At 40.7% G+C, this 27,181-nt stretch overlaps 2 protein-coding genes across 19 annotated transcripts in view; one reads left to right on the top strand and one right to left on the bottom strand.

The window, feature by feature from the left end:
* Positions 1 to 10,027, top strand: part of LOC121704789 (glycine-rich cell wall structural protein) — a 19,776-nt gene extending 9,749 nt beyond the window's left edge. For 4 of the 16 annotated variants that reach the window (XM_042085270.1, XM_042085268.1, XM_042085260.1 and 1 more), the window contains 24 exons: positions 313 to 363; positions 1,034 to 1,084; positions 1,325 to 1,375; positions 1,638 to 1,688; positions 2,226 to 2,276; positions 2,474 to 2,518; positions 2,930 to 2,980; positions 3,550 to 3,600; positions 3,799 to 3,843; positions 4,589 to 4,639; positions 5,072 to 5,122; positions 5,302 to 5,361; positions 5,540 to 5,581; positions 6,299 to 6,340; positions 6,440 to 6,505; positions 6,917 to 7,057; positions 7,330 to 7,362; positions 7,451 to 7,507; positions 7,672 to 7,749; positions 8,316 to 8,393; positions 8,583 to 8,618; positions 8,809 to 8,847; positions 9,028 to 9,084; positions 9,714 to 10,027. In XM_042085270.1, coding sequence (XP_041941204.1) covers positions 313 to 363; positions 1,034 to 1,084; positions 1,325 to 1,375; positions 1,638 to 1,688; positions 2,226 to 2,276; positions 2,474 to 2,518; positions 2,930 to 2,980; positions 3,550 to 3,600; positions 3,799 to 3,843; positions 4,589 to 4,639; positions 5,072 to 5,122; positions 5,302 to 5,361; positions 5,540 to 5,581; positions 6,299 to 6,340; positions 6,440 to 6,505; positions 6,917 to 7,057; positions 7,330 to 7,362; positions 7,451 to 7,507; positions 7,672 to 7,749; positions 8,316 to 8,393; positions 8,583 to 8,618; positions 8,809 to 8,847; positions 9,028 to 9,084; positions 9,714 to 9,718 — 1,283 coding nt within the window. In that variant the 3' untranslated portion in view covers positions 9,719 to 10,027. The remainder of the gene's footprint in view (positions 1 to 312; positions 364 to 1,033; positions 1,085 to 1,324; positions 1,376 to 1,637; positions 1,689 to 2,225; positions 2,277 to 2,473; positions 2,519 to 2,929; positions 2,981 to 3,549; positions 3,601 to 3,798; positions 3,844 to 4,588; positions 4,640 to 5,071; positions 5,123 to 5,301; positions 5,362 to 5,539; positions 5,582 to 6,298; positions 6,341 to 6,439; positions 6,506 to 6,916; positions 7,058 to 7,329; positions 7,363 to 7,450; positions 7,508 to 7,671; positions 7,750 to 8,315; positions 8,394 to 8,582; positions 8,619 to 8,808; positions 8,848 to 9,027; positions 9,085 to 9,713) is intronic. The other 12 variants (XM_042085262.1, XM_042085263.1, XM_042085264.1 and 9 more) reach the window with 12 other exon arrangements.
* LOC121704787 (perforin-1-like) lies at positions 753 to 27,181 on the bottom strand. 3 transcript variants are annotated; one of them, XR_006030652.1, is made up of 7 exons: positions 26,799 to 27,181; positions 19,647 to 20,175; positions 19,339 to 19,477; positions 19,009 to 19,226; positions 17,800 to 18,677; positions 4,255 to 4,257; positions 753 to 762 (listed from the first exon to the last, which is right to left on the bottom strand). XR_006030652.1 is itself a non-coding variant. In XM_042085258.1 (6 exons), the coding sequence occupies exons 1-5, from the start codon at positions 26,917 to 26,919 to the stop codon at positions 17,849 to 17,851; spliced, it is 1,836 nt and encodes a 611-aa protein (XP_041941192.1). In that variant the 5' UTR covers positions 26,920 to 27,181; the 3' UTR covers positions 17,025 to 17,481; positions 17,800 to 17,848. The 3 variants fall into 3 exon arrangements, 2 of the variants coding, with proteins under 2 accessions (XP_041941192.1, XP_041941193.1); XM_042085258.1 differs by lacking the exons at positions 753 to 762; positions 4,255 to 4,257 and adding an exon at positions 17,025 to 17,481; XM_042085259.1 differs by lacking the exons at positions 753 to 762; positions 4,255 to 4,257; positions 26,799 to 27,181 and adding exons at positions 17,025 to 17,481; positions 25,509 to 25,551.

Below are 27,181 nucleotides of genomic sequence, written 5' to 3'. Positions count from 1 at the left end.
GTGTGTTTTTCTTTCAGGAGGAAATGAAAAAGTACCCTTAGACATTGGTTTTTTTCTCACCAAGTGATCCATAAAATAATAAACATATTAGTAGTTATACATACAGATACATATACTATCTTTATCACATTTTCAGTGCAATATGATCTTGATTATAGAAACCAAACATTATAGTGTGTTGCACTTTAGAATCGTAGACTCTTTCTAAGCTTTGATGAAACATGTAATATGTGTCACCACCACTGTATTATGTGACACTGTGTGTGTGTGTGTGTGTGTGTGTGTGTGTGTGTGTGTGTGTGTGGTGTCCAGGTAATGGAGGTGGAGGTGCTTTGCCTTTTGGACAGGGGCAGAAGGGGAATGGTAAAAGCAAACTTCCTGTCATACTGTCCTGTCCCTACTTTTGTTTATGGCTTTAATTGGCAATTGGACTTGCACACGGCAGAAAAATGCCTCTGGTACACTTACTATGTAGTAGGCCTAGCCTACAGCTACAGGTACTAGAATTTAATGCCCTTTTGTCTTCTACACTGTGGTGAGACATGTTTGGATCCGAGTTCTATCAATGGAAAAGGATGCTAGGTGTCAAATTATTGACTCTTAATGGGAAAGAAACTCTATTAAGGTTTCATAACAAACTAAAGACAATTAGTCAATTATCCCTTCAGTAAGGGCATTAAATGAGGTACCACTTCACAGGCTCTTGCCTTTAGGCTAATCTGTATGCTGCCCTGTCCATATATTGGCTTAAACTTTGACTCCCTCACACTGAACCTACCTACAATAAGGAGAGTTCCTCCTTCACCAGTTAATATTGTAACAGAATTTCAAACTTTCAGTGGGGGAGCCACAGTTTTGGAATGTCCTTTTCCCATGCCAGTTATTCGCACAGTGTACATTATGTTTGTGGTTATGTGGCATGTCGTTGGTTGTGTTCAGCATGGTGGCTTCTTTGAGCTGAGCTATTTCCAGTGTTTACATTGCTGAATGTCCAATGTCAGTAATGAACCTACCCTCACTGAATAACTCTTAGGATATGGTCCAGCCCCGGCTATTTCCAATGGAAATGGAGCCAAAGGCAATGGTAATCCCACTTCTATTTCCACCTTTCTCTGCCTCACAATTCTTACATTCTTATGTTTTTTGTGTGTTTCATCATGGCATCTGTCAGTTCTGTATTTTTACGTGTATTAGCTAAGTGTTGTTGTCTTTGGCTTGTATACCTTACTTAGGGTGGTCTGACATAGCTGAACTGCTGTTGCACTGCACAATTGAAATCAGTGATAATTGCTGACAGTTGAGTAATACGTTTTGACATTTCTAGGGTATGGCCCAGGTGCAGGACCCACCAATGGACAGGGGCCTGTAAGCAATGGTAATCCTAACCCTCCAGCCTTTGTTTCCAGATAAAGCTATCAGTATCAGTGATGGCAGTGTTTAGGCTTTAGTGCAGGAGTGGGCCCATCCAATGACAGGAAGTCGAGTTGCATAGAACCATTTTTTGTTATTGTCTTCTGTCTCCACCTTTCCACTCATTAGTGGTATTGGGTGTGCAATTAGAGCCATATCCTTTGCCAGATGTTATTTATGCAGTGCTAAGTACCCTAAAATTGAATAATCAGTGTTGTGGTTTGTAGGATATGGGCCAGCACCAGCTGTTTCCAATGGACAGGCACCTATAAGCAACGGTAACACATTTGTAACTACTGCTTTAGAGATGATTTACATCCTTAGACAGTATGAAATAGGTATATCAGTAGTTTATTTAGCATTTTCATTGCCTAACTTTGGCAGAACATACAAATTTACATTAGTGAAATAGAATATGGCTGCCTAGTGTTAAATTGATTGATCCCGCAGATCCCAAAGCTTCATGTACAGGGCAGGGGCTGGTTTGGGTTTGGGATTCTCTGCTAAATCTTTTTTCCCCCAAAGCCCCCTAGACAGCATCTATTACTACAGCTCAGCCTCAGTGAGCCCAGGCCATCTTTAATAATCTAGTAGCACATGAAGTAGTGTTGTGGCCACATAGGGTGCTACTAAGTGACCTACTACGTGGCTAGCTCGGCTGAGATAGCACATCCTCTGTGTAATTGTCAGGCTACCTGACCAGAATGTTCCTCTGATTGATATTTATGGCTTCCTGTCTTTGATATAGTGCATTGTGAGCTATGTTGGTTTGAAGGTTATGTTGAGTGAATTTTAATTGTTACTGTGGCATCCAGGATATGGCCCTGGACCAGCAGTTTCCAATGGACAGGGAGGCAAACCCTATGGTAAACACACTCCACATGTGTGTGCTCTCTCTCTCTTTCTCTCTTTCTCTCTCTCTGTTTTCTTCTGTCCTGTAAATTATATGGAAAAAAAGTTTCCTATTAATGCTCATTGGTGATACTTGAGTTGCTGCACGTGTTACTGTCAGCTTATTGAGTGAGCGGTGTTCAAGTGATTGCTGTTGATCTTCATGGTTCAGGAGCTGGAGGGCCTGGTGGCCAGGGGGGAAAGCCTTCGAAGACTGGTAAACAAACCTAATCAAGTGGCACCACACCTTCAAGGCACTTCTGCATGCCACCCATCCTCAGTTGCCTTTTTTCTAGCTTGCATGTGTAACTCAACTGTCACACAAAAACAAATTTGGAAGGATGTTTTGTAAATTGCAATAGCAGACATGTCTGTAAATCAGTGGGAAAATTGATGAGTTGCGCATGCTTGTCTTAACTGAGAACCTAGGTCTGTGTGCACATGACAATAACATTTAAAAAGAAAAAAAAATGTCACAATTGCATAGAACCATTTTGTCATTGTCTTATGTCTCCAACTTTCCACTCATTAGTGGTATCGGGATAGAAATTAGAGCTATCCTTTGTCAGGTGTTATTTACTCAATGCTAAGTACCCTAAAATTGAATAATCAGTGTTGTGGTTTGTAGGATATGGGCCAGCACCAGCTTTTTCCAATGGACAGGCACCTATAAGCAACGGTAACACATTTGTAACTACTGCTTTAGAGATGATTTACATCCTTAGACAGTGTGAAATAGGTATATCAGTAGTTTATTTAGCATTTTCATTGCCTAACTTTGGCCGAAGATATTTATATTATTGAAAAAGAATATGGCTGCCTAGTGTTACATTGATTGATCCCACAGATCCCACAGATCCCAAAGCTTCATGTACTGGGCAGGGGCCATAGAGACTCAGCTTTGGCTAGGTCTATACTCTGGTTTGGGATTCTCTGCTAAATCTTTTTCCTCCAAAGCCCCCTAGACAGCATATATTTATTACAGCTCAGCCTCAGTGAGCCCAGGCCATCTTTAATAATCTAGTAGAGCATGAAGTAGTGTTGTGGCCACATAGGGTGCTACTAAGTGACCTACTACGTGGCTAGCTAGGCTGAGATAGCACTTCCACTGTGTAATTGTCAGGCTGCCTGACCAGAATGTTTCTCTGATTGATATTTATGGCTTCCTATATTTGATATAATGCATTGTCAGCTATGTTGGTTTGAAGGTTGTGTTGAGTGAATTTTAATTGTTACTGTGGCATCCAGGATATGGCCCTGGACCAGCAGTTTCCAATGGACAGGGAGGCAAACCCTATGGTAAACACACTCCACATGTGTGTGCTCTCTCTCTCTTTCTCTCTTTCTCTCTCTCTCTGTTTTCTTCTGTCCTGTAAATTATATGGGAAAAAAAAGTTTCCTATTAATGCTCATTGATACTTGAGTTGCTGCACGTGTTACTGTCAGCTTATTGAGTGAGCGGTGTTCAAGTGATTGCTGTTGATCTTCATGGTTCAGGAGCTGGAGGGCCTGGTGGCCAGGGGGGAAAGCCTTCGAAGACTGGTAAACAAACCTAATCAAGACACCGTAAAGGCACTTTTGCATGCCACACTTCCTCAGTTGCCTATTTTCTAACTTAAGATGTGCATGTGTAACTCAACTGTCACACAAAAAGAAATAGGGTATAGAAGCATTTTTTGTAAATTGCAATAGCAGTCTGTAGATCAGTGGGAGAATTGATGAGTTGCACATGCTTGTCTTAACTGAGAACCTACAGTAGCTCTGTGTGCACATGACAATCACACTTAAAAAGAAAAAGAAGGCAACAGTTTTTTTTGTGTGCTGCTACATCGTGTGACAAATGGATATCACAAAAATGTCACAGATGGATGTGTTAATTTCACCATTTTATTTATTAATGGTATTCTGGGACGTTTTCAGAGAACAGCAACATCACAGATTTATTTCATTCACATCCTCTTTCCAGGAAACATATCTTTACTACAGAACTACATTGGAATCACTCATTAATTTTTCCCCATTATTGTGCGTTGTTTTATCTATTTAAAATTCTTTGAATACGATTCCCATTCATTTAATAATTTATTCCTGCTTCGTCCACCAATACCATTTAACATGCATGGTGTGTTACAGCAACCGGTTACATTCCCTCTGATGTGCATGTTTATTCTCTTTTGCAGGCTATGGACCACAGCATATTGTTTGTCGACTTCCCTTATTTCTGCATTGCACTGGTTATGAACATATCTAAGTGTTTAACTTTCTGTTGGGTGTATGTTTCACACAGGTTATGGACCTGGTGCAGCTTACCCTGGAGCTGTCGGCAATGGCTATGGAGGTATCAAATTGATATGGTTTATTAGATGGTTAAAAGGGTTTTTAACATGCCAAGTAACATGCCAAACCAAGCAGAAAGCCTTAGAATTGAACGTTCCATCTGTAAAGGACAACGGTGCTGTACTTGTTGGTGCTGGTTTGGGCAGAGTCAGTACTAACTTACCTTGTAGCACATTCCCACACTGAGTTTGTGAATTTGTAAGAATTTGCTGATTAGCAATCCATGTTAATGCAGTACAGTGTCTATTAGTGAGTAAAAACATTGTGTCTTATAAAAAATTCTCATGAACTTCCCATCCAATGAAATAATTTTCTTGTGTTCGTCAGTTTCAATGCCATCATTAGTGTATGTGCTATGATTAGTGTTATTACCAGATGTGCCTAAGTTGAGTTCATTTGCACAAGTCATCTCTCAATGCTCCATCTGATGCAGGTTTGGGACAGGGTGGATACCCCATGGGGGGCCGTGGAGGCAAGCAAGTAGGTAAGGGTCACCCTCCTAGAGATAAGAGCAGCCAAGCTGTGTGTGTGCGTGTGCATGCGTGTGTGCGTGTGTGTGTGTGCGTGTGTGTGTGTGCGTGTGCATGCGTGTGTGCGTGTGCGTGTGTGTGTGCGTGTGTGTGTAATATGCGACTCAGCCTGTTCTTTGTGCTGTGCCCTTAGGTTACACTGATGGCATGGGAGGATATCCTGGCGCCGGCCTCGGTGACGGCATGGGCCTTGGTTGGTATTCTATCTCTGCCTTTAAGCACCAGACCTCCTCTATGCTCCATAACTAGTTCCATCAGGTGTAGATGATGGATACACGGGCAGCATGTCTCTCTGTACATGTCACAGCTTTACAACTTAAACAGAATCTAAAGAACAGCAACTCTAATCATCTCCCATTTTCCCCCTACAGGTCTTGGAGGACCAGGTGCAGGAGCCAAACCTCTGACTTCAGGTACTTCTTTCGCTCTGTTTCTCTTTTTCTTTCTATTCCCTCCTGTTTGCATGTATATCTTTTAAAACAGGTAGAGGCAGAGAGAAGACAGAATAACCGTCCCAGCTCCCCCTGACCTTGTGTCGAAAACTGCCCTTGACCTTGTGTCTGAAATCTTATGTCTTTGAGCACAACACAGAGCAGTTGGTGTCTTACATGACAGCCTCTAACGTAGGCGTTTGTGTTTGTGTTTGTGTGTGTGTGTGTGTGTGTGTGTGTGTGTGTGTGTGTGTGTGTGTGTGTGTGTGTGAATGTGTGTGAATGGGTAAATGTGTAAGGCAAAACCTGTAAATCCCATGTCTGCCATTTACCTGATAACGTGCATATTGTGTGTATTGTGTGTGTGTGTGTCTGAGTGTGTGTCTGACAAGGAGAGAGATGGACAAAAAGAAAGAAAGAGAAAAGAGTTGTAGACTTACAAAGACACTGTCTCTTACTTGGAAAGACCCCAAACTTGTGGTCTTGTGTGTGTATCACATGGTGGTCAATAGCTGAGACTTCCTGCCCTAATCAGTAGAAAAGCTCTATGGAAATTTAGTGTGAAACCACAAACACTTTGTCAACTGCTGGCTGCATGGCTAGAAAAACAGTGTGGGGCTGTTAGTTTCAGTTTGAGTGAAGATGTGAATTTGACAAGCATGCATTTAACCCCACCCCATTCCATTTTCCTGTCCGTAGGTTATGCTAATGGATACACCAATGGTAATGGCTATATGAATGGTGAGTATCATCCTGATGCTGTCCTTTTAGCCATCCAGCAGAGGGCAAAAAGCTAACAGACATAATTATAATTGAGAGATGATTATAATTATGTTTTAGGAGCTGGTGGATACCCAGTGTTAGCCGATGGGGCAGGGATGGGAAGCAAAGCAGGGAAGGGACCAGGTAAACTGCCCAATCGGGGGCCAAATGATGTTGCAAGTTTGTCCTGTCAGAAATTATGAGGTCATCAACGTACAGTTAATTACACACCACAGGCTAACAAAACTAAACATTCATTTAAATGAGTGTGTCAAGTTAAATGCCATTCTTACTATATATACTTTACACTTGTACTAGGGATAGTGAACCTTATGCTTAAGGATATGTTTACAATCCTGGGTTGAATGACTTGTGTTAAGTTCACAAATCTACATTTTATCTGTATTTCAGTTTGTTCACTGACATTCATATTTGGCCAATGAGGCAAACAAATGTCATGTCTGTAAATGTGTCTCAGTTAAGCAAGCTGTAAGGGTCCAACCAGTCCATCTCCCCTATTTCGTGCCCCTGTAATTGATGTGTGTCTGCCTGTAGGTGGCGCTAGTATGGGGCCTGCTGGTTCTCTGCCCTATGGGGGCCAGCCTGTGGTCGCAGCTGGGCTGGGTGTTGACGGAAAGTCTGGAGGGTACGGAGCTGGCCCAGTGCCTTTGGGGCTTAGTCCTGATGCCAGCCTGGGTAAATAGGGCACCACTTGTGCTGATCAGATAGAGTGGGTACATAAGGAAAGAAAAGGAAACCATATAAAAACATGGTTGTGCTTTACAAAAAGGTCCCATCACTAACATTAATGGGATGCTATATTTCACCTTATTTTCCTTGAAGTCCGTTTAAGTAAAGGTTACTGCCTCCTATGACACTTTATTGATTGTTTATTTTAATCAAGTATACACTTAGTATATACTTAGGATAGTTGGCTTCAGAATAACTTCCCGCTGTCTTTTCCACAGGTGCAGGACTTGAACCTGTCAATGGGAAATTTGGTGAGTTTTTTTTTTTTTTAGTACAGGTTTGAACGTAGATTGGTCTGTTGATCACTGTAAAGACAGAGTCTCTTTTCTGTACAAACAGGTGGTATGGGACAGCTTCCTTACAATGGCGCCCCAGTCATCCCAGCTGGGCTAGAGGGTAAGAGTGTGTGTGTGTGTGCGTGTGTGTGTCCAGCTAGGCAAGAGGGTAAGAGTATGTGTGTGTGTGTGTGTGTGTGTGTGCGTCCAGCTGGGCTAGAGGGTAAGTGTGTGTGTGTGTATTTCTCTGTCAAGGTGATAACATATGACTCCTGAAACCCGCAGGTGATGGTGGGTATCCATATGGCGCTGCTCAGCAACTTGGCTTGGGAGCTGATGCAGGCAAATCTGCCAGCAAATATGGTAAGTGTGTGTGCATATGTTGTACGTAGTGTATGGTAGGGAGTGTGTTTGTGTGTGTGTATACATGTGTGTGTGTGCGTGTACGTGCGTTTGTGTGTGTGTGTTTGTGTGTGTGTCTGTTTGTGTATGTATGTATGTATGTACAGTATGTGTGTGTCTGTGTATTTATGTGTGTGTGTTTTGAAGGGTGGTTGGGATGTTACTGTAACATGACTAACAGAGTGATTAAGTTGCTTGTCGTTGTAAGCTCTGACAGTTTGTCCTTGGTGTAGTGGTTTCTTTTTAGAAGTCAAGGACAATGCAAATGCGCTAAGAGGTGCATGCATGTGCCTTGTGTATGGGGGCACAGGTGTGTGTGTGTGAGTGAGAGAGAGAGAGTGAGTGAGAGAGAGAGAGTAAAAAGACAGTGTGTATATGTGTGCGTATGTACCAGTAAGAGAGAGTGAGAGAGAGAGAGAGAAAGCATGTATAGCTTGTGAGTCTGTGTGGAAAGCCTGCTGTAATGACCCCCATCTTGCTTGTGCTGTGTCTCTGGGCCTCTTCCTCCCCCCTGCTCTCTCTCGAAGGGGATGCTGGGGCAGCTCTTGGTGCCCAGCCCTCTCAGCCTGGACCACAGACTGGGGGCAAACCTAAATGCAAAAATGGTACTGGTCTATGTGTACTGTATGTGTGTGTGTGTACCTGTCAGTGTCGTCAGTCTGTCCGTCAGTCTGCCTTTCTGTCACCCTCGCTGTCCCTCTTTCTGTCTGTCCGTCTGACTTAGTCCTCAGCCATGCTTCTGCTAGTGTTGCGTATGTGTGGGGAACTCAGTAACAATTCCTTCTGTGTTTTAGGAAATGGCAGAGGATATGGAGGACCTCAGCCAGCAGGTACATACGTAATCTCTCTCTCTCTCTCTCTCTCTCTCTCTCTCTCTCTTTCTCTCTCTCTCACACACACACATTAATTTCGGCACTTCAGTACTTATTTGCAAACTCCAAGTAGAAAAATAAGGAGATGTGCTTTCTGTGTTGTTGCTTCAGTACATTGATTCTCTGCATGTTCTCTGCATTTTTGTAGCCTATGCTGGGCCACTGGCAGCCAGCCAGGGTGGCTATGGTGAGTACTCAAGAGTGACATTCTACATTTTCTAGGGCCCCATATGCTGGTACTGTCTCATACTGAATAAGATGTATTATTGTGATCAGATCCTATAGTCCTGTGTCCTATAGCCATATTTAAACTGTCAAACACAGGATAAACATTTAACCTTGCAAAATGGCTTTATTCTTTCTATAGGAGGCAAAGACGGAAACAAGTATGGTATGAACGGCTACTATGGCAATGGCTACAAAGGTGAGATATTTGTTCGATTTAATGGTGCACGTTAAAATAAATTCACACACCTTTTATATTATGCTACCCAGTTAAAGTGTATTTCTATACGCCTCTGTTCCTGAGAAATCCCAAGCTAAACAGTGGCTAGTTTTCATCAAAATCGCTGTTTTTGTCTAGAAATGGAGATATAACGTCTTTCATGAAATATTAAGTGTTGCCTGTAAACTTTCCGGGAAGTGATCAGCGAGACCTGGCGAGACTGCCACCTAGTGATAGACCCACGAAAATGGCCTGGTTTTGAGATTACGTGCATGCGTCACTGATTCGACCCAAAGCGGCAACCGAGTTATGATAAAATGTCCAGAGAAAATGTCCAGATTGTGCGTTTTCATGAGTTTTCGATCGTCATATATTTCATTTCCATTCATCACAGAGTTCCCAAAATCACATGTGTTAGAGTGTGTTAGAGTGTCTAGTTTCGTAATTTAAAAAAAAAGCTAAAAACATAATATTACATTTTTGGCACTCAACGCATTTGGCATTCAATGAGTTAAGTAAACATATATGGTTGAACTGCCAGAAAAGTCAGAGAGAACTGCACACTTTATCATTCAGTTTGTTTGACACTTCTCTCTGTCTCACTGCAGGTTGATTGACAAGGCCTCAGCAACAAGAAGTGAATTTGTGTTGATTCCCGCTTGTGTTCTCTGTGTTTGTGTTGAGCTGTTTTCTGTCATGTGTCTTTATGTGCTTTTAATTCATTTGTGTGTTGATTTTTTTTGTTTTGTTTGTTTGTTTTTGTAATTGTGGTGTTGTTTTTGTCTGACCATCCTCCTTCTGTGTTGCCCCCTAAGTGTTGCGTGCCGTGTTGTCTCTGTATCTTTGCTGAATTTGACATGAAGTCTGCTGTTTGATGGTTTCTGCACATGAAACACTAAACAGTTTTTTTTTTCACCCCAAATTTTTGACTCTTCATTATTCATAAACAAAAACACACATTTCCACTCACTTAATAATAACTAATTGAATACATTCAGATAGTAGTATGCAGTGAAAGGCGTGGGAACAGTGTAAGGTCCAGGTTTTGTTGCTTTTAAATGTTCTGCAAAGCTGTCATGATGTATAAATAGACATTGTTGTGGCTGTCCTGCGAACAGCTGGTTTAGCTCAGCTGATAGACCGATAAGAATAAGATAAGAAGTGTTGCATATGCAGGACCACTTGACACGTCTGTCTGTGTTTGACTCATCAACACAGACAGACGTGGAAACCACAGCCCCTCCACACAATGTTCTACAAACGAGTATAGCCTACGCATAAACATGTGACAGGATGTGAGCCACGGCATACAACAACTGAAAAGGAAAAAAATGACTGTTTAAGACACTCATATTTAATTGTGTTTGGAACTACGCATAGGTGGTAAACACTTGACAACTCAGGGTTCCCACCCATTTTCACTGACAAATTTCGAAACCTTTCCATGACTTTTCAATGTCCTTGAATTAAATTTCCATGACTTTTCATGGCCTTCGAGTACAAATTTGCTTATGCTTATGAAATGTGCCTAGATTGAATAAAATGTGTTTTCTCCCGAACTATTATATATCTATGAACAAAGCAATCCAATTATGTGAGTTGATGTACGTTCCAGGGGTGTCACTAGACCTAAAACTGCACTAGGGCACATGCCCCCCCATAAAGGTGATCCGGGGGTATGGTCTTCCGGGATAAAATGTTTTGTAAAAAATATTTTAAAGTTTAACCACATGAATTCCAATACAAATTTCAAGTTTTTGCCTGAAATTCCACTGTGCCTATTTACGAGGGCATTGTTCCCACCTCTTTTGGGGCCTACCATCAAATGTTTGACCTATATTGAAAGCTGAGAACCTGTAGTTTTCATAGGAAACAGTCAGAATAACTGTGTGATGTACTGACACAGAGTTACAGAGGCTAGAATATAGTTTTTTCTTTCTGCCAGATTAAAAGCATATCTGAACTGACCACATTTCAGCCCTCTAGGTCACTTGATATCACCTAGAAACACAACTGAGCCCTAGCACCAGGTCCTGTGAAGCTGTGTGCAAAAGTAGATCAATATAGAATGAAAATATGAGTGCCCTAGTGTAACAAGGTCAGTTCATTCACCACTCACGGGCCTCGAACCCGCCGCCTTGACACACACACCGGCATGGGAGACGAACGCTCTAACCACTGAGCCAAAAGCCCAGGCTTCCAACTCAGCGGTTAGAAGCGTTCTTAAGGTTAGGGGTGTGAGGATTTACACGGGCAACTAGCACGCTAGCTCAGTTCGCCTTGGTTACACTAGACTAGGGTTTCTCAACGGGGGCCTGGGGGGCGTTCGTACAACCTAGGGGGGCGCTGGTAACGTGAGAGTTTTTGTTTTGTTTTTTTGTTTACATTTTAAACTTTCATGGTTTTCACATATTTTTGGTGCAAAAATAGGCTACCTGAAATAAATAGGCTATTTTTATTCATGGGTTTCTAACCCCTCTACCGTCCCAGCTACATTTTACTGTTTATCTATGCTCAGTGGTCATACAGTGCAGTTCGGGCCTGCACACGCCCGGAGTCACGTCCCCCAGCCCCGCTCGCTGTTGTTCTGCAGCTGCTCTGACCGTAGTCTCCACGAAAAGACCATTGCTAATCAAATACGAAATATGTATAGGCCTACACAGGCCTCACGCGCGGATACTGTTTTGTGATTGGTTGGATTGTTGTGATGTGCATATGTTGTTCACGTGATGTGCACTTGATTTTTGTCCATGATAATATGACACATCTTGTTGCCTAGATTTAATGTGCAAAAATCATTACAACCAATGCTGATGTGGTAGTGTTTTTTTTTTACCCAACCAGTCTCCTATTGCTTCTAACAGTGGGCTAAATCTGCTTAATAATAAAATAGGCTTATAGGGACATTTTCTTATAATTCCAGAAGAACCAAAACAGCGCAGAAATGGGCACCAGAGGATGCTCAAAAAAGGTTGAGAACCACTGCACTAGACCAAAACCAAGAAAACCAAGCCACAAGGTCAAGAGAATGGTCCGTAGACCTGTGAGACAGGGTTGTGTGAAGACACAGATCTGGGGAAGGATACAAGAACATTTCTGCAGCATTGCAAGAGCCCAAGAGCACGGTAGCCTCCATCATTCTCAAATGGAAAAGTTTGGGACAACCAACAGTCTTCCTAGATCTGGCTGCTCAGCCAAACTGAGTAATCCGAGACGGATGGCCTTGGGTCAGACAGGTAACCAAAGACCCAATGGTAACTATGAATGATATCCAGAGTTCCTTTTGAGAGGATAAGAGAAGGGTAAAGAAGGACAACCATCAGTGCAGCTCAGTGCCTGGTTTCTTTTACACACGCCATTGGGAATTGTGGCCAAATAGTTTAGTCCTCGTTTCATCAGACCAGATGATTTTAAGAAGTAAAGCAGCGCCGCCATTACTGCGTTGCCTTGCTGCTAAGAAAGTAGCGAAGTAACGTGTTGGTCCCGTAGGTGGCTGTAGCAGACGTTAGCTGTAGATGCGAAATGTTCTTCTTTTTCTTTAGTTTTTTTAGTATGTTTGTTGTTCAGTGATGCCGGGAAGAGCGTGTTGTGTGGTCGGCTGTTTTAACAACAGTACGAAAATACAGGCCTGGAATTAAACCGTTTGTGAAATTCACAAACCTTTATTGCACATTGACTGCCCATGTTTACGGCCTTACAGATTACACAGAGTTCCTGGTCGAGTGGAGGACCAAGATGTGCGTCAAAAGTGGATGAAATACATACGATTAATAAAATAATCCTGAATACCTGTAAGAACATGTATTTTACTGCTACAACTGGTCGTGACGAATAGTTATTTGCAACTTCTGAAGCTTGTGAACATATTAACAACACAGCTAGTAATAACAGCGTTCGGTTTTATTGTTGTAATTAATTAATACACATCTTAATACATTATGTTGTCAATAAATTACCTTCATATAAGTTTTGGCCACTGCCTGACATCATCTACCCAATATTCCCTTTCACCTGACATTTTCTTTCATAAGCAGGATCTCCTATTAGATATTCTCTGACAGGATACTTTCATTGAAAAGCCATTAGAAGGCACTGCAAGTGTCACACCGTCACACTCCGCAGGCATGCAGTAATGGCGGCAGGCAAGATGGCGGCGCCCATAGAGTTTGCGGCAGATTTGTGTATATCAAACTATTGGCTTATGTAATTTAAATCAGATACAGATGAGTGGCAGACAGAGCGTGATGTAACTTAGGCTAGAGATTGTTTCAAATTTTATACTATGATGCATCATTCCACAAAAGGTTTTTTTCTTCTCTATCAGGAAATTATTCAATAAGCTTAACAATAAACATATAGCCTTAACTCAAAAAAACTATTAGGCTTATGTCATTTTGATCTGCAAAAATGTCACATGCTATGTACATGGGCATGTAATTGGGTTACGGGTTCTATACAGGAATGGCATACAGAAAAGTGTCAAAAATATATTTTTGGGCCAATTTTGAATATTTACATATATTTCAAAATATATTGTGAAAATATATTTCACATATTTGTTGTGTGTATGGGTTTGAACATTAATTAATAACTAACATTAGTTTGATAAATTCTCTCTAGATCAGGCCTACTCTAGACTCTCATACTATTTGCTAACATAACAGACCTTTGAATTAGGACACTCAATTTTTCTTAGCTTTAATAGAAAATCTTTAATGCCCTCACATAGCCTTTGGTAAAATGGATTTGGCATGCAAATTTGCCTAAATCATTAAATATTTAGTATTCATAAAAATGTGTATTCATGTAGGCTAAATTGAACATCATCACAGGCCTAGCTGGTCTGGGAATACTGTGATTCTTGTTTTGTTCACCAAAACTATACTGCTCCATGCATGAAGTGTACGGATGGGCTATACACATCAATATGGTTAACAAAAGTTTTATTTGTAGAAATAAGAGTTGACCCAAAGTGCTTTACAGGTGAGACAAACAAGTAGATAATACAGCATATGTGAGTAGAAGGAATAAAGATTTAAAGGAACCATATGTAAGATTGTGGCCAAAACTGGTACTGCAATCACTTTGGATTTGGATTTGGTACATTTATTTTCTTGAACATGTAGACATTAACAAATAAAATATTTAAGAATCAACATAGACATAGACAACAAAAATAAAAATGAAAAGTCACATTTTGTAAAAAAAAAAAGGAGTAGAGGGAAGCAAAAGCTTGTAGGTCCCTACCCCCATCTTTCAGTTAAATGAATCTTTTACATGATCAACGTTAAGTATTTACATATACAGTATATATTTACAAACCTTTTTCTTATACTTGCACATTTAACAGACATACTGTACCTCCCATGTTTATTTATATTCACAAATAATATATATTACGTTGAAGATTAAAATCACTCCTATGTTCATCATACATACACCCACACACACACACACACATACATAGCCTTTAATGAGTACAATTTTTAGTAAACTACTTGATAGTAAACTACTTGTCATTTCCATCACTGAATATTTTTACACATCTCATATTTTGCTATTGTGTATAATTTAAGATGCTTTTAAAACTGTGCAATATGTTTGCAATCTTTGATCTTATCTGGTAAATTGTTCCACAACTTCACCCCACAGACAGATATGCACCTGCTTTTGAGTGTAGAGTGTACCGTTGGTTGCCTCAGTTTCAGTCTCCCTCTTAAATTATAATCTCCTAGTCTGTCACTAAACCATCTTTGAATGTTTCCTGGATGTAGACTGTTTCTTGATTTAAATACAATTTGTTAAGTTTTAAAATCTTTTAAATCCATAGACTTTAATATTTTTAATTTCAGAAATAATTTGTTAGTGTGTTCATAGTACCCCACATTATTAACTATCCTTATTGCTTTTTTTTAATTGTGCATATCGTCTGGTGCTTTTGTAGGTATTACCCCTCACTTCCACACAGTAACTCAAATAGGGGGAAAACAGTGTACAGTACAGTGTATGCAGTGATTTTATATTCAATATATGTCTTACTTTGACTAGTATCCCTACACATCGTGCCAATTTTGAGTGTACACGGGTGACCTGAGGTTTCCAGCTGAGCTTGTGGTCTATCATTACACCTAGAAAGGAGTTTTCAAACACCCTTTCGATTTTTATATTATCGATCTTTAGTTCAATGTGTGTGTTTGCTTGTGTGTTACGTTTGCCAAAAAACATAAATTTGGTTTTCTTTACATTGAGTGATAATCTATTTATATTAAACTACAATTTCAACTGGGTTAACTCAGTAGAGACAACCTCTAACAACTGTTTGAGGTTCTCTCCTTCACAGAATATATTTGTGTCATCAGCAAAAATCAAATTTTTCAGGATCATAGAAGCATTACTTATGTCATTTATATATATAATAAATAGTTTTGGTCCCAGTATTGACAACCTAGCAACGACCTCAAGTACCCTAGCAACAACCTAGCAACCACCATTACCTACTGTAGCAACAACCTAGCAACTTTCAAATTACTGTAGAGAGATGTATCCCCTCCCCCTCCCCCCTGACTCGAGGTTGCCAAGTGGAGGGTGGCGCATCAGGCCAAAACACAACATGACATGACAAAACACAACATCAACATCAGTTGAGGGCTGAAACTTCACTTTAAAAATGACAATATCCTAGCCGGACTACTGTTGTCGGTGATATAAGTATTTGAAATGAACATGATTTCTTAATGTCTAGTGACATATCAGGGCCATTTTATGATTAATTGAAATTCATTTCTTACATACGATTCCTTTAAATAGGATTTACAGAGGAATATATAAATAGATAAATAATAATTAAAACTAGAAAATGTAATTCCAGGGAATTACCAGTGCATGAAAATGCAAAACATATGATGTAAAATATCATACAGAGTAAAAAGAGATAATACAGAGATAGTTACAGAGATAGTTACAATGGTGTACATATGATGGTTGCTATGCCAAATAAAGTGGTTTCTATGCTGGTTGCAAGGGTAATCATGTTGGTTGCTATGGTGGTTGCTAGGTTGACATTATAGTGATGGTTGCTAGGTTGTTGCTAGGATAATTCAGATGGTTGCTAGGTTGTTGCTAGGGAACATATGGTGGTTGATATGCAAAATAAAACAGTTGCTATGATGGTTGCTAGGGTAATCATGTTGGTTACTATGATGGTTGCTAGGTTGACATTATACTGGTGGTTGCCATGTTGTTGCAAGGGCAATTAAGATGGTTGCTAGGGTGTTGCTAGGGTAGTTGTGGTGATTGCTATAGTAATTCAAGTGGTTGCTAGGCTGGTTGCTAGGGTAATCATGTTGGATGATATGTTGGTTGCTAGGTTTTAACTGTGAAAGTGGTTGCTAGGTTGTTGCTAGGGTACTTGAGGTCGTTGCTAGGTTGTTGATAGAGTATCCATGGTGGCTACTATCAGAAATAAATGAGTTACTATAGTGGTTTTCTCGTATAATCATGTTGGTTGCTATGGAAACTGACATAGATGCTTTATTTCAATGGTTGCTATGCTGGTTGCTAGGGTAATCATGTTGTTTGCTATGTTGGTTTATAGATTGTCATCGTGGTTCCAGGGAATGGTGTCCAGGGAATAGTTAGAAATAGAATAGAATAGAATAGAAAAAAACACTGCGACAGATCACACCTTATGTTGTTAATTACCACACCACTGGGCGTAAGGTTTAATAAAATGGAGCGCATGGTGGAAAATTCATCACTGTCTGGGTGTACAATATGTATAAAACTTGCGTCACGCTTTGCACCAAGTTGCGCTGGGTGCACGATAGGGCCCATAATGTAAATATGCTCATAATAATAATTTCCACATTTTGTTATGTTTCAGACTCATCTCAAAATGGATTGAATTAAAAAAAAACTGTAATATTCCATTTACATAAGTATTCAGACCCTTTGTTATGTGTGTGTGGATAGATGGACAGATAATATAATATGTTCTTTGCATTCCTTCCAGCACCAACACGCCACCTCAGCACAGACTCAGCCACAGAAGATGAGTTATTTTCCATTTAGAATGACGATGACACCTCTGCTACTGCTGAAAGTCAAGTTCCAGATTATTTCAAATCAGGAGCACGTGTTATATTTAGGCAAATTTACAGTATTTTGTCCTTTTTTACGCTTCTCTCATCTTCTCAAAGGAACTCTGAATCTCATTCATAGTGACCATTGGGTCCTTGGTTACCTGTCTGACCAAAGCCCTTTGTCCCGGATTACTCAGTTTGGCTGAGCGGCCAGATATAGGAAGACTGCTTCAAATGTCTGTGAATGAAGGCCCTTGTCCATAGTCGTGGGACTAGCGTGTGCTTTGACCCCATCCACTGGAGAGTGTGCTGTTGAAGAGGGTACATGGGCTGTGTGGGTGCCATTTTCTGGACCACTTCTCGGAGGAGAGAGGTCAAGTCCTGCAGGATCGTGTATGTAGTCAGTGTCGCCCCTGTTCATTACATTACATTACATTACATTTAGCAGACACTTCTTGACCAAAGTGACATACATATGTCAGCAATATTACATTGGATCACATTGTCCCCAGAGCAACTTGGGGTTAAGTGCCTTGCTCAAGGACACAACGGTGGAACCCGGGAATTGAACCGACAACTTTCAGGCTACTGCACGCTAGCCCAGCTCCTTAACCACTACACTACCACCGCCCCACATTTTTAATGTGATAGTCAGGAAGGGGCTAATGTTCATCCCCAAAGACTCCCATTTTCTTAAGCATGTCCTTTGGTACGGGTCGGGCATGACGAGACACATACAGCCTCTCCAGGTGACCGTTCATGGGAGAGCTCACGTACTCAGAGCAGGACTTGCCACTCAGACTTGGACCACAGACCACCTGGAGTTTGTAGTAGAACATTCCGTGGTTCAGGCGACACACATCCTCCTTTGTTCCTTCCTTGAGGTTCACTGTGCAAGTTCCGAGCAGGTCGTCATCCCACTTGCTGTCCTCGTCCCAGACCTCGAACTTCACCATGCTGGTCTGAGAGAGAATGACATCACCGATATCAAAGGCCATGTTCCACTGAGGTGAGTTGTTGTTCCAAATCACATGGGTTCGTGCCAGTTGCATGTTCTGAGAGTTGAAGACCTTCACGTAAGCATCTGTAGCTGAGGTGGTGTCGCCCCACAACCCAGAGGCCCTCACTGCAGTGATAATGACCCGTGCGAGACCGCGTTTAACAGGACAACAGTCACTACCTACACCAGGATCACCATGGCAACTGCAAACACAGGACTCCTTTGGGTTTCTTTTGACACCAGACTTGCAGGGCTCAGAGCAGTTCTGCCAGAGTCCACTCTCTAAAATGTAATGCTTAATTGCTTTGCGTAGTTCTTTTCTCACTGGAAGGTTAGGGGACAGCAACTCGTGAAGGGGAGCCAGTGAATAGGAGATCATGTCGGGGTTGAGTGGCAGGGAGGAGAGCCACTCCTTGTAGGCGGCCGGGTCTTTGTCTGCAGAGAAGAGAAGGTCAGGTTCAGTGGTGTGACCACCAAAGACCTCTGTGAACCTTACGGATGAATTGGGGGGGGGGAAAACAAAAAAATAAAACAATGAGACCCTAGGCTACTGAAGCTATAGTTGGGCACATGCCCACCCGCACCTTTTAAGTTTTAAAATAATCTACTTAAAGTGTTGACAAATGTAAGATAATTGCATAATTATTATAATATTTTATGCACCCCCACACACAAAACACAAACACGCACATTAATAATGCCCACCCAACATTTTACTTTGCATAATGCCCCTGCCCTGGACTTTCATTCAGTTGTTTTTGAAATATTTAAGTAACGTTTAATTAAAAATTCCTCAAGTCATCCAAAATATTCCAGGCTCACCTGTCACTGAAGCTGCTGGAGAAGCTGTTCTTGCTCTCTATCTTGTCCTTCGCCTCCTGACAGTGCTTCGTCTCAGCCCTTGCTGTGCCTCTTCCTGCAATACTGGCTTCAGCCTCCACGTCGAGACACATCTTGATCTCGTCTGAGCTCAGGCCCTGTAAAGAGGCCATGCACTGCCTAATGCTGGTCACCGACTGTACCATCCCGCCCAGAGTCACCTGTGCATCAGACATAATCTCATTATCCATCCATGCCTATCACTCCACAGTCTATTTTCTCCATGGTCCATGTTGGTTTTTGTGTTTGCCTGTGTATGGCTGTCACACTTACTTTAGGTATGAAATGGGTGCCAAAGTTATTGATAAGTTTGTAGAAAGCGTGCTTGGTCTTCCTGGTGTATTTCTTTGAAAGTTGATTAATGGCAGACTGAAACTCGGGGTGTAGTCGGGGTTGGTTGGAGACTCGGTAGCTGTGCATGTTAAAATAGGAGAGAAGAGCAAAGTTTATCTTTAAAATCAGTCTTCAAATGTTGGTCTTCTTTATATCTTAATGCGATTTCTTTTTTGCTTGTACACTCTACAACATCAATATGACAGCCCGGCGGTGACTGTTGTGGATAAATGAAGATCTGACTGTACCTGTAGTAGCTACATGACATCTTCTGTTGGGAAAATGTGAATTTGTCCCTTTTTGTCTTCTCCATTGAGTACTCAGACAACTTGGAGTTAGTGCCAGCAAGCATCAGAGATGCAGATCCTAAATTCAAACCAACTTTCCAGTTGTTCTCCACACTGGACGCACTGGAACTGACCAGGGACTCACTGGACTGGTACAGTGAGCTGGCCACCTTCATGCTGCATTTCTGATTGGGTCTCCAGTCCACCACAGCTGCTGGGACTTTCTGCATCTTGCCCTCTTGATACGGGTTCCTGCACAGCATGCAGGTGTTGTTTTCACGTCTCCATAGGTTCATGTCGATGACAAAGGCTCCCTTGCGCTGCATCTTGGTGATGTCGAAGCCTTCACCGGCCAGGTTGGATCCTGGAGCAAACTCGGCCTCTTTGCACTCGCGAGGGGAGCCTCTGGTGCATGACTGGGTAGTTTGGGGTATGAGGGCCAGGTAGACAGCTGCCAGAAAGGTAATGGCTGACAAACTCATGGTCAAACCTGCTTTTTTGTTCCAGTAATCCTGTAAAATCTGAAATCTGATTTCAAAACAAATGTATAGTTTTATCCGGTATTTCTATAATTATTTGTTTGTGCAGTGTGATTGAAAAAAGTTAGATGATAACAAACTTAATGCAAAGCATTGTGGGTAACACTTTACTTGAAGGTATCTATATAAGAGTGACATAACCCTAACACTGGGAGTGTGTCTATGTTCCCACAGCCCCATGTCCCCAACTTAACCCTAACCCTAACCATTTCTAACCCTAACCCTAATTTTGAAAATGTCCTAGAAATGTGGAAACATAGGGTTTCATTTTGAGAAACGTCTTATGGGAACTGTGGGAACAGGGCCTAATTTTGAGAAAAATCTTAGAAATGTGGGAACATAGGACTGTGGGAACATAGGGCTGACTCACTAACACTAACCCTAACTTGTCATAAACAAAAAACGAATGACACTAACACTAACCCTAACCCTAACTTGTCATGACAAAAACCGAATCTGTCAACATGTGAGCAATGGGATATGTGAATAGAACTTTAACAAAGAAGTAGGTATTTAAGTGACCTTCACCTTAGAATCCATGCAGTTGATGCAATCAGTTCATGTAGCCTTTTTAGTGATGAACTATGCTACAATCCATCCATCCACCTTCCAGCGACCAGGGCGATATTGTGCAAAGTGATTAGCTATACAAAGTTTGATTAAGTCTGTCACCGCTTAAGAAATATTGTGCACGCAATTACATGTATACATGTATTTGATTATCATCCAGAGAGAAGAAATACTATTTTCTGATTGGCTGGTGGGGTGGTTATTATTTCTGAATAATGGGATACATGAAGTAAACCTGAAAAAAAAAGTTTAATCACCGTTCTATATCAATGCTTATGAATAGGACGACGGTTGAGCCCGGAAGCAGATTCCGTAAACGGAACCACTTGTTTCCTTTGCGGGCCATAAACGAAAACCAAAAGGGAGGGGGAAAAAAGCGCCCATGAACACTGCAGTGACCATGTTCAGTATGTACCCTACCATAGGGCATGGGTGGGTGGCACAGGCCACCTTGAAATTCGATCAGACAGACTTCGGAAAGTGGCAAACACGCTTGCCATTATACATGAATTGTTTTTAGCATGTGAGTTTAGGCCTACAGGCTACTGCTTGTGCTAACACGCAAAGATATCTATTTACCCATCACATCCGCCAGTGCCTATTTATCTAATCACACAAGTTGCGTCTGTTGAATCACATCATCTTAGACTAATTTTCCTACCTGCTTATTGTACCTAGCCTACCCAGCCAACATTTGCTAGGTCATTAAAGGATAATTCCGGTGTGATTTTGACCTAAAGTGTGTTGAAACATGATACCGAGTGTGAACGTATGTCTCATAGCTCACCTCGGCTTGTCCCCTGCACTCAGAAATCTGGCGCTAGTTAGCCAATGCTACCAACAGTGTTTCATTCTGGTGCCTCGGGCATCGGCCTAGCCATGCAAATAAATCACTGTTTTACACCATTTACGAGGCTCAAAGTAGCTCCATACTTCATTGGTAGACTTCCGAGGGCCTTGACATTTAAAACGAGACATGGAAAACTTTGAAAAAGCACTGGTAGTTTATTTACAAGATGATTTATACAGACAGTATCTTAAGGAATTTTACCGTTCAACGCCATCTTGAATTTAGTCACGATAAGTCGAGCAACGAGTACGAACAAACAGGTATGATAAGGGATCAGATTCCAAAAATAATTCTGTGGAAATGCATGGATTCCAGTTACTGCTACTGGAAGCAACTGAATCCATGCATTTCCACTGAATTATTTTTGGAATCTGATCCGCACCGCAACGAAACACTGTTGGTAGCATTGGCTAACTAGCGCCAGATTTCTGAGTGCAGGGGACAAGCCGAGGTGAGCTATGAGACATATGTTCACACTCAGTATCATGTTTCAACACACTTTAGGTCAATATCACACCGGAATTCTCCTTTAAGTATTAACTGTGGGCCTACTTTTGTAAAAGCGTTTAATGATAATACTGTCCTAATCAAGGTTTGAAAATCGGAGGTTCACAGGCCACTGTGGCCTTGGTGCCCCCTTCTTTCAATATTCTGCTTTGCATCCGACTAATAGCGATTTTCATTTAACCTATGGCCTGTCAAAATAATCTTAGCATTCACAGCGCAAATTAATTTAGTCTTTTACGCAGTGGAGAAAGTGACAGCGCACGGCAAGAAAGAGCGTCCAAATTCACCCATTCTTCTCTGTTGAACTACTCGCGAAGTAGCCTACTCATCACACAGACATTACATGTATCACATCACATGAAAGAGCTTTTTCTTAGCTTAAACGATGTTAGCCACTAGTTGCTGTGATAAACGGTTCGCGAGAAAAGTAACTTTAATTTAATCATATTAGTCTGCGCCCATCTCCCTACCCATTCATCTCAGTGGAATGCTTTGCGAACTCTTCCCATATACAAACAATACCTACAAACATATCAGAATAAGCAGACCTTACCGAACACAGAGGTGTAAAGCATCCCCCTCTACAGATAGCAATTCCAGAGTAATCCGGTTTTGAATTTGCAGTAAATTTCTACATGCATGTCTTCAACTTTGGGCTTTAAATTTCATAGCAGGCCAAATAAAACATAAATGATAAATACAGCCTAGATATCTGTAAATATTAAAATCAGATGATTTACAGTTAATATGTCATGTTTCATGTTTTTGTCATGTTTCATACAGTGATGCAGGTCTACTGCTGTGAATAGACTAAATACAACTTTGATCATTTTATAGTTAACTTTGGCCTTGGTGCCCTGACGTGTGGCCTTTGTGCCCCCTGCCAAACATGCCCAACTGAAGGCCAAGTTGCCTTGCCCCTAAAATTATGAAATTCCAAGCCTGGTGTAATGTTACGACAACTTTTCATTTATGGTTCATCAAGCTCACTCATAAACACTCGTCGCATCTAGGCTAGGCTACAGGTAGCGATATGAATTCTAGTGACCATTCAACCAGTCAAGGATTTGTTGTGAAATATTACAATTTTGGGAAGTTTAGGTAGCTTAGGCTAAACTGTATGTTTATTTCGTCCCCCATGCCTGTTTTATTCGTCCCGGCCAGGAGGGATAAATGAAACATTGTGTTCCACTTTTGCTTAAAGAATTCCTGAACAGTTTTGTTCAGAGCTGAAAGTGCAACTGTATTTGACAAAAGACAGATGTAAGTTATTGCTAGTGACAAAATATTAATTTTCGGTGTGGTCTCTTTGTAAATTACGTGTAATTAAAACGTGTTTTGATCGTCCCAGCTGTCCCCTATAGGCTAGTGCATGGTGTCCTATACCCAAGGGGAATATTCTCACCCCTATGTATTGCCACTCTGTTTCGAGGGACAAGGGGTAGGCTAGGGGAAGGGGAAGAATGTCAAATGGGATTGAGCCTTGGGGTCTGTAGCATTATGAATGCAACATTATGATTAGATTAAGGTTAGTCTTTAATTGGTGTTTATTTCATACAAAAGTATTTTAAGCATTTAGTTGAGAGGTGTTTGTTGATTTTGGATTACTTTGTTATAGCTCTTTGCCAGCTCAGACAAAAAAAGCAGGTCAAATTATTTTAACAGCTACAAAAATAGGCCATAGATATATAATAAAATATATTTTAATGTCCCCATGATGGAATTTGTTTTAGCACAGCATAACCCACTGATAGACAACTTAGATTTAATATGTTTGTTTATTTGTATTTGCATTTTATTCAAATACAAAGACATTTTATGTGAGAGTACTTTGTCCTTCAATTGATGAGTATGGTGTTTGGTGCATGTTTTCCTAATGTATTTGTGCTAATTTAACATCTTGAGCCTGTTTCTATATATCTGAATGTTTTGCCTCATGCCACCCTTGAATTAATCAGTGCTCCACTAGGGCCACCCTTGTTAAAAATGTATAGAATCGCCACTGAGTCTCAGACTCAATCAGTTGGCTGACGACTCAACAAAATGCCTTGTGTAGCCTCAATGCCACTGTAAGTAAAGCTCGCAAAATGTGTTGTCAATAATGAGGTACAGAGGAAGATGCTATAGCGGACTAGCTACAGTTTTGTTGGAATGAGACCTTGTGGGGGCTGTCATTGTCATGGTCATTATAATTTTTCTGGGTGAGTATCAGATTGTTGATTGTTTGATGATATACTCCTTTACTATAGGGTAGAGTGGGGGAAAACACCCCCCTTAAGGAATATGGGATATTACTGTAAAAAAAAAAAATAGCTATGTGTAGAGATGTGCTATGTCTAGGATTGCTATCCCATGAGCTATGTCTAGGATTGCTATCCTAGGTTTGAGTGACAAAGTTATGCATTATACACAAAATATGAAAACTGTCCAGAGTTTACAATTAATTAGTATTTTAACAGCAACAACAACAACAAAAACGTTGTGGGTGGGTGGGTAAAATGCCCTCACCCTGTCAAAGCAATGACAAAAGTAAACAACTAGAGAAAGCAAAATCAATTGTGGAGCAATAAAATATAATCAATTGATTACAAGCTACTATATTTGAGCAATATATTGACAATAACCAACTTTCTGTCTAATATAGCTAGCTGACAGTTATCTGATAACCTGAGGTAATTTTTGAAACATAATTTCATATTAATATTAATTTTATTTTTCTTGTGAAGTGGGAGATGCATAGAAAATGTGTGTGTGAGAGAGAGAGAGAGAGTTAGCACTGGAACAAATACCACGGCAGGTGGTATGGTTGCCACATTTCATTTGTGACAATCTGGGACATTGTTGGGTGTTGAAACATTTGCTATTGTCTCTTACCTATATTTCCCCTGATACACTCCTTGATGCAGACACTCCCACTCGCACTAGACTCCCTTCCCTGCTGCTGTCTCTTTCCACATTAAATACAGATTTAATAGGTAAACCCGGTTGCTAATCAACAAAAAGCATGCCTTTTATATCCATGTACGTAGGCTACACATGATTTGATGTAAAAACACAACCAAGAAGACAACCGAATAGCAGCAGAAGAAAACCATAAGGTTTCATTTGAAACTAGAAATTCTAATCAGAAGTTCGTTTTCACCGATTATTAATTATCTGGACAGTCACTCTAAGAGAAAATCCCAGAAAATCCAGTTTGTGTGGCAAACCCATTGTACAAGTTAATAACCATCTACAAGAGAAAGTGTGAGGCTTCAAGTTATTTGGTTAAACATTTGTTTTGCATTTAATTCTAATTAAATTAACCCAAAACTTGCTGGAAAAGAATAACTCTTTATGTTCATAATGAAAGCCTACCTCGCTGGAGACGCCAAGTGACTTCGGTGTGCAAAAGACAGTAAAGCTTAAGTGACAAGTGGAAAGAAATCCAGCTCAGGAACCAAGTAAAACAAAAGACAAGCAAATTTTATGCATTTATATGTGTGTACAGACACGCCTGCAGGTGTTCACTCTGCGTCTTCCCAATTCCCAACAAAAAGTCCCAATTTTTAGGACTTGACTTGCATGATCAACATTTATAAAAGACTTGACTTGACATTGACTTGACATTGACTTGACTTAGACTTGAGTCAAATGACTTGAGATGACTTTAATTTTTTCATAGATATTGAGGAGTTAACTTGAAATCTGCTTAGGTCATTGGGTGCTGTTGCATGCGAGCAAACCTGTCTATAAGCTTATTCGGTTTACGGTTTTAGAAAATCTGCTTAGGTTTACCCACACAGGTTTTTACAGAGCAGGGCCTGAGCTCATTTAAGGTGGACTAAGGCAAAGTGAAAAAGTGGTTATACCAATCAAATTTGAATTTCTTTTTGGAAACCGTGGACTCTGCATCCACCGGGCTAAAGAGGAGAGGGACCGTCCTACTTGTTATTAGTGCACAGTTCAAAAGCCACCATCTATGATGGTATGGGGGTGCATTAGTGCCTACGGCAGGGGAAGCTTTTACAACTGGAAAGGCACGATTAATGCTGACTGATAAATACAGGTTTTGAGCAACACATGCTGTAACCAGACAATATTCAGGTTCAGGGAAGACCTTGAATATTTTTTTAGGAACACAAGGGCAAACTGCATTCTACACACATTACAACAGTATGGCTTCATAGTAGCCTAAGAGTCCAGATACTAAAATGGCCTGCCTATGGTCCAGACCTGTCACATACATCGGGTGGGTCATGAAATGAAAAACATGATTAAGAAGACCCCTTACTGTTGAGGAACTGAAATCATAAATTTGATAAGAATGGGACAATATATCATTATCAAAACTCCAAAACAAGAATTGAAGCATCACAGTGTCAAACATGCCCCTGTCCCAACTTCTTATGAGACGTGTTCAAAATGAACATTTTCCAACCTCCCAAAAAAACTCAAAACAATACAATATCTGTTTTTATTTACATTTTAAACAGCATCCCAACTTTTTTGGAAATGGTGATGTAGTTTATGTGAAGTTAGGAAATGAAAGAGACTTGGCTAAATTTGAATTACTGCAAAAAGCATTACACTAAATCTAATTAAATTAAATTTAACCGATAACTCACTGGAATAGAATAACTCTTTATGTTCAAAATGAAAGCCTACCTCGCAGGAGTTGCCAAGTGACTTCAGTGTGCTGAAGGCAGTAAAAGCTTACGTGACAAGCGGAAAGAAACCCATCACCTGAGGAACCACAAAAAACAGAAGACATCAAAAGTGTATGCATATTTGTACAGACGCGTCTGCATGTTCACTCTGCGTCTTCCAACCCTCAGTGGGAGGCAACAGACACTGGAGACACGAGTCACATGACTTGACCTGACTCAAGTCCCCATTTTTAAGACTTGAAACTTGCTTGATCAACATTTATAAAGGACTTGACTTGACATTGACTTGATATTCATGATTTGAGACTTGACTTAGACTTGAGTCAAATGACTTGAGATTACTTAAATTTTTTCATAGATATTGAGGAGTTAACTTTAAGA

Source organism: Alosa sapidissima, chromosome 3 (genome assembly GCF_018492685.1).
Source record: "Alosa sapidissima isolate fAloSap1 chromosome 3, fAloSap1.pri, whole genome shotgun sequence".
Classification (NCBI taxonomy): Eukaryota; Metazoa; Chordata; class Actinopteri; order Clupeiformes; family Clupeidae; genus Alosa; species Alosa sapidissima.
Note: the sequence above shows the minus strand (reverse complement) of the source record. Positions and strands in the feature narration are given on the sequence as shown.

Bases quoted from the DNA above. Each gene is read 5' to 3' on its own strand.
- LOC121704787 (XM_042085258.1), bottom strand. From the start codon at position 26,919: ATGCATACACTTTTGATGTCTTCTGTTTTTTGTGGTTCCTCAGGTGAT. The intron at 19,478-19,646 runs GTACAGTCAGAT...TAACATGCACAG, and splicing joins ATGTCATGTAGCTACTACAG to CTACCGAGTCTCCAACCAAC. The intron at 18,678-19,008 runs GTGAGCCTGGAA...TTCATCCGTAAG, and splicing joins TCCAGCAGCTTCAGTGACAG to GTTCACAGAGGTCTTTGGTG.